The sequence below is a fragment of the Octopus bimaculoides genome, chromosome 14 (genome assembly GCF_046866305.1).
Source record: "Octopus bimaculoides isolate indiv1 chromosome 14, ASM4686630v1, whole genome shotgun sequence".
Taxonomy (NCBI): domain Eukaryota; kingdom Metazoa; phylum Mollusca; class Cephalopoda; order Octopoda; family Octopodidae; genus Octopus; species Octopus bimaculoides.
In genome coordinates this window covers 6305258-6312436 of record NC_142941.1, presented here as the reverse complement: position 1 = coordinate 6312436, position 7179 = coordinate 6305258, and the positions used below count along the sequence as shown (strand labels likewise).

Sequence of the window (7179 nt, the reverse complement as noted above, 5' to 3'; positions counted from 1 at the left end):
GGGGGGGTCGATGGATAAAGTACCAGTTACGCACGGGGGTTGATGTAATCGACTTGATCCCGTCCCCCAAATTTGAGGCCTTGTGCTCCCAGTAGAAAGGATTATTATTATGGTGGTGAGCTGGCAGAATTGTTAGCACGCCCAGGCAAAATGCTGAGCAAACTCAAAGTTGCCATGGAAACTCGCCAGCACTTTTAACATAGGTGTGCAAATTTTCAGCTCAATCCGACCACATTTATTAACACTTTTGCCTGCACAACTGTTTGTGAGACAACGTCTGCCCTTTTCACAAATATATAGAAGACAGGCTTCTTTCAATTTCTATCTTCCAAGTCCTCTCACAATGCTATGGTTGTCTTGGTGGGGGTGATGAAAGAAGACACTTGCACAAATGCCATATGGCAGAACTGAACCTAAAGCCACGTCGTTTGGAATTGAACTCGCTTGTACCTTGAGACATGTCATGTGTCTTTAGCTGTGCCTGACAGAATAAAATATCAAAGAGAAGGAAAGTGTCTACTTACCAATTGATGCTATAAAAGTAGGTGAGCTCAAAACGAAATAAGGGAAGTTCTTTAAAAGTAAGAAATGTGTGAGGCAGGAGACTAAACCAAACAGTATCATCATGAAAGGAAACTCTTCAAATAACAGCAGACATAAATACACAGTTGTGGTGGCCTACAATGGAGTGAAAGAGAGAGAAAATGGATACATAAGAGAGTGGATGGTTAGGTAGTGATTTCTTGGGGACATGTTACTGTTTGCAGAGCATTAAATAAAGAAAGGACATATGGAGTGTTACTTGTATGAAGGAGACAATAGAGTATGTTAATATCAGAGCTGTGGAATGGTGGCACGCTAGCAGAAACGTTAGCAAGCCGGTGAAATGCTTAGTGGTATTTCGTCTGTCTTTACATACTGACAAATTTCATGTCAATGTATTTTTTAAACATCAGCTTATCAACGACCAAGTTATTTTACTAAATTCTTCATTATTTTGGGTATTAATTGAAACAGAGGCAAAGTTTGTCAACAGAAACCACTCAAAGGCCACTTTTGTCAAGAAAGGACAAAAGTAGTTTTTGAGGAGAAGCATGTGATTTTTGAGCTAAGAAATACAATATGTACAGGAATCAGGCATGAAATTACATCCAGTGATTATACATTACGTGGCACTCCGTTGGTTGCAACAAAGAGGGTTCCAATTGATCCGATCAATGGAACAGCCTGCTCATGAAATTAACGTGTAAGTGGTTGAGCACTCCACAGACATGTGTACCCATAATGTAGTTCTCGTGGAGATTCAGCGTGACACAGAGTGTGATAAGGCTGGCCCCTTTGAAATACAGGTACAACAGAAACAGGAAGAAAGACGGAGAGAAAGTTGTGGTGAAAGAGCACAGCAGGGTTCGCCCCCCCCCCACCTGCCGGAGCCTCGTGGAGCTTTCAGGTGTTTTTGTTCAATAAATACTCACAATGTCTGGTCTGGGAATCGAAACCATGATCCTATGACCGCGAGTCCACTGCTCTAACCACCAGGCCATTGTGCCTCCACAAAAAGGAGCACTCCGTCGGTTACGACAAGGGTCCCAGCTGATATGATCAATGGAACACTCTGCTCATGAAATTAACGCAAGTGGCTGAGCACTCCACAGACATGTGTACCATTAGCATAGTTCTTGGGGAGATTCAGTGTGATACACGGTGTGACAAGGCTGGCCCCCCCCCAATACCACCACCACCACCACCACCACCACCACCACTACCAACAGTGGTGAAAAGAAACAATAACAGATGAATAATGGATGATGTTTAGCAAAAATCAACTTACAAATATCATGTATTTGATTATTCTAGCTGTAAAAACTGTGTACTCCTCCACCAGTTCGGCAAGGTAATAAAGACCAGCAGCTGCAAAACAAAAATAAAAAAAAAAACATTTTATTTTTGGGGGCTACAAATGGTATGTTGGGGGTGTGTGGGATGAGGATGGTAATAGTTTAAAGTTTAAGCACAAGGCCAGCAATTTCGGGTACTTATTTTATCCACCTTGAAAGGATGAAAGTTGAAGTTGACCAGGGCAGAATTTGGACTTAGAAATTAAGGACAGATGAAGTACAACTAAGTATTTTGCCTGGCATGATTCTGCCAGCTCACTGCCTTGCAGAGATGATGATTATAATAGTAGCAACTAGCTGACCCTGTGCCATCAAAAATGACAGCTAATTGTAGTATTTTATATATAAATATGGATGGTAAATCAAATTAATACACTTGTCAATGTGATTTGGCTGCTATTTCTAGGAGGTAGACGTCCACGAAGAGTTTCCACTTATATGGTGGTGGTGGTGGTGGAGAAGGTGCAGATTTTTGCAGAGCCATATTACGGTGTCCAAAGTTTAGTACTTCACGTCTTCAAGTTCTGACGTTGCCATGTTGGACTTTGTCTTCTATCTCCCGAGGGGAGGGGCAAGAGAAGAAATTTGACTGAGGTTGAATTACTGTCCCACGTAAATGCCTGAAATGAAGTACCTACTCTCTCTCCCTCTCTCTCACAGAGAAAGACAAACCTACGTTATATCATAATTACATATAACACCACGATCATTCTTACCACATGTTTAAAGTAGGATTCCCCCATGTGCTATTAAACAGAAAGGATTTGAAATACACATGTTTTGATTTAAGCCGACACGGGACGGGAGCCTTTTAATAATCGTCTGACTTACAAAGAATAATAGTCAAATGTCCCTCAAATCATTCCAGTACGTGTTGGGCGAAGTGCTCAAAAAGGCAAGAAGGTCAAGGCCGGAATGATTTTGATCACAGATTTACTCGATCAGGACTGACATGGGCCCTAAACTATAGTAACACTTCATTGTGTAGGTGTGCGTGAGTGTGTGTATACGAGCTTGTTTAACAATAACATATCTCTCTTGTTTATGGATTCGATGATGCGTTACGAGGGCTTTTAGGTTTCACAGCATGACTCACTGCATTCACAATATTACGATGCCCCCCCCCCCCCCAAGTGAGCACAACAGCGGTTAAGCATCTTGTCCCTGCACCAAACAGGAAACAAAAGAGGGACATCAGAAACCTTTAACGCCGGAGACGAAGGGTTGTGTCCAAAATGTTTGACTATTTATATTCACTGATTGTCGACGTAAACCAACGCAATTTTCCTCGTTTCTATTGTTTACGTCAGAGACGTTTATTACATTTTATAGTCAATTATTACACTTTATAGTCAATTATACGACACACACATACACAATGGTACAAACATGTTTTTAGTGGTTTGTCGTTGCGTTGCGGTCATACTGGAGCAGTCAAAAGAAAAATAAGGCTGGAGAGGAAACGCTTGCTAATCGGTATATACGAGAAAAGACGGAAGAAAGTGACAAGCATGTTGAGAGTGAATGAACCTGCTTAAGGGCGAACATAAAAGTCCCATAAAGGGATCAGTGGTGGAACGTGGTTTGTGGGGTCACACTCGTCCCACACTCCATCATTATCATCCGTTTGTTATATATCATCATAAAACCTTTAATTAATCTTGTTATTTCATTCGATCCCCCGACCCCTTTGTCAGTCTTCTCTTTGTTTTTACCGTTATGGTAAATAAAAAAATCATTTCGACGGGATTTGTGGAAGGAGGAGGGAGAAGGGAATTGTTTTTTGTTTCCTTTTGTGGATGATAACTACTCTGACACTTCATTTTAACGATTCTATTTTTCGAAGCGCTACGTTACGAGACATAAAGGACACATCATAAACAACATCCACCACTGATCTTTAGCCCGGTGTAAACAAGTGCAGAAATGAACACCCACACAAACACACTGTCCTACGTGTACGTTTCTTCATATATAAAGTTATGGGATAAACCGGTCTTACCTAACTTTATTTATATAATATACTGCTCTATAACTTGCAGTCTGCTTCTTTTTCCAATTTTTGTTTTACCAACGATATATATATATGTGTGCATGGATTTCGTTTTGGGATTTGGTTTGCAAGATTCTTTATGTGAGTTCGTGTGTTGAAGCATATTCTGTTGTGTCTGGGGAGAGTCATTCTCTTTTAGTGCCTCATTATTTAACACACTCACCGGTAAAATTTTAGAAAAATAAAGAAGGAAATGAGTGGAAATTTTGCCGGTGAGTGTGTTAAATTATAAGGCACTAAAAGAGAATGACCCTCCCCAGGTACAACAGTGTATATATATATATATATATATATATATATATATATATATATATATATATATATATATATATAGGCATAACACATACACACGAACACAAGACGGGTCCCTGTACAGATTCCTTTCATTAAATTCCACTCACAAGTTACAAATATATCTATATATCTATATGTATATTCTGAACAGAATGTAAATATATACAGATAGCAGAGATAATTAGAAGCAGATTTCTGTAACTGAATTATTTTGGCGAAGAGTGTAATGTCAGAAATACACAAATAAAAAAAAAACAATAGAAGTTACGGAATCAGTTTTGTTCTTCTAATTATATAATTCATTTTATTTCTTTAAATGTATATGATTAGTGTATAACTTTGGTTATGTTAACGTGTCAGTATTAATTCAGCTGAGGTCAGCATCATTGAGAACCAAAGATGGTAAGAATCTTCAAGACGAATCACTTAATTTTCTCCTTTATTTCGTAGTTAAGTGAATACTTTTAAATAAATTGTATTTAATAGAGAGAGAAAGCGATATAGAAAAACACTGATTTTAGAAGGTTTAGAATATTTAATAAGAATTGGGGAAAATAATAGAGCTTACAGCCTCAAGAATAATGTTTTCGCATTTCAAATGCTTCGCACCGAGTCGTCTTTTAACTTACGCAACAGCAAAGGAAAAAAAATCGACGAAGAGAAAATATAATAAATGAAAGATACATAGATATATATATATACTGACCAACTGATAAAGAAATGAAACAGATCTGTAACAAAAGACCAATCCAGCTTAGAAAGTATATAAACCACATTGTCGTTGTTGATTGATGACTGTTAGTATTGGTATCTCCGGTGCCGACTTGTTCCCAATTCCAGACTCTGACACCGTGTCTCCCAGGTTGCTTACTACTATGAGTTATCTGTCCTTAGTGTATGAGAGTTATCTACTCTTACTAGTTATTTTCTTTCTTTTTTTTTTGTAGTTTTACGACTTTTTCTTATATTAAAATAAAGGAAAGATGTTTTTCTTGTTTGCATTTTTAAAAAAATTTCGTTGTGTTGCAAGGGAAAATGATGTGGAATAGCGTCGTTAGACACAGTTTTCCAACGCGTCAATCACTTGCTCATTGCATTTATGACGATGAGAAAGATAAGGGAGTTTCTGTAAATCGATACAGAACAATTAGCGTGCAAGATATTTATTTCTTTATTGCCCACAGGGGGATAAACATAGAGGGGACAAACAAGGACAGATAAAGGGATTAAGTCGATAACATCGACCCCAGTGCGTAACTGGTACTTATTTAATCGATCCCGAAAAGATGATAGGCAAAGTCGAACTCTTAGCATGCATGATATTGTTTTGTTCGAAAGTAACGGGTTTTCGATTTTCTCTCGTTGAAACTTACATTCTTCGCAGAAATTCAGATAATACAGCTCTATACCTAACCGCGCACGCGCGCGCACACACACACACTATGTATGTATGTATGTATGTATGTATCTCAAAAATGTATACATGCATTGAATGATTATAAAGTCAGTGTTTATTTAAGTCTATTTCATTTTCGAAATTTAATAGCATCTACAGATAGAATTTAATTTTTATGAATGTCTGTTTTGAAGCTGATGATGTTCTGATCCAGGCACTGCTTGTAATATAAACCAATAGAATCACAAGCATAAAGAAACATTTTGTTCATATTTACATGTGTTCTCATTTAATGGTGTCCTAAATTCTCCATTATTGCTGGTTTTGTACTGTAAACTCTAGCTTTTAAAATCTTCATAACAAAAAAAAAAACAAAAAAAACAAATCTATTGGTGTGATTTTCAGTAAATGCAGAGGGTATTCTATTGAATGTGGAGGCACAAGGTTTTGTGGTTAGGCTGTTGGATTCATGACTGGAAGATTGCGGATTCAATTCCTGGACTGGGCAATGTGTAGTGTTCTTGAGCAAAACACTTCATTTCATGTTGCTCCAGTCTACACAGATGGCAAAAATGAGTAATATCCTGCAATGGGCCACCAGGGGAGTGAAAAACATACACAACACAAAATCCAGGAAATTGGCCAATGTAGGGGTGGGGCAGAGGGTTTAGTCTTTAGGGTGTTGTACTCATGGGTGCAGTTTTAAATTAGATAATGTATTGTGTTCTTGAGCAGAACACTTCATCATCATCATCATTTAACGTCCGTTGTCCATGCTGGCATGGGTTGGACGGTTTGACTGGGCTGGCACACTGGAAGGCTGCACCAGGCTCCAGTCTGACTTGGCATGGTTTTTCTATGGTTGGATGCCCTTTCTGATGCCAACCACTCCAAGAGTGTAGTGGGTACTTTTACGTGCCACATCCTATTTCTCTACTTTACTTTGCTGCAATGACTAACATCCCAACCAGTGGGAACATACACACCACAGAAACCAGGAAACCATCATTATGAACCCATTATAACTTAGGAAGGAGATTTATCCATTTTTCCCCCACTGAACCTCTTCGTCTAGTCAACCAGTTTGACAAAATCCCATCAAGAGAGGGCCTTACATTACAATGATATTATTGGAGTGTCCCATATCAGTGACAATAAAATTCCACTCCTTTAAATTTTTTTTGAATACTTGGCACGATAGGTTGATGCAGCAAGTTTGAGTAAATGGGATCAATTACAGAACCAGAAAAACATAAGCCCCTATTAATTATTTTGATGATAAGCCACACCACACTGTAATATGATGTTCCTCCATAATATGCAGACTCCCAGATCTCCAGTAGAAACATTTGTGGCAGTTAATTGAACCATTTAATTTAAATGTGGCCTCATCTCTCTAAACAATATTTGTCAGGCTGACCACTGCATCATCCAAATGTCCCAAAATCTTCCTTCGTTTCTTAAATAATCTTAACGGCAGCATGGTGGCAGAAACGTTAGCACGCTGAGTGAAATGCTTAGCGGCATTTCGTCTGTCT

The 7179-nt window shown here is 38.5% G+C and overlaps 1 protein-coding gene across 1 annotated transcript in view; it reads right to left on the bottom strand.

Annotated features, from left to right (window-relative positions):
- Nucleotides 1-5131, bottom strand: part of LOC106882080 (protein TEX261) — a 9827-nt gene extending 4696 nt beyond the window's left edge. The window contains exons 1-3 of the mRNA XM_014932641.3: nt 4952-5131; nt 1832-1911; nt 525-678 (exon numbers count right to left, since the gene is read on the bottom strand). Coding sequence (XP_014788127.1) covers nt 525-678; nt 1832-1911; nt 4952-5021 — 304 coding nt within the window. The 5' untranslated portion in view covers nt 5022-5131. The remainder of the gene's footprint in view (nt 1-524; nt 679-1831; nt 1912-4951) is intronic.
- Nucleotides 5132-7179: the final 2048 nt, after the last annotated feature.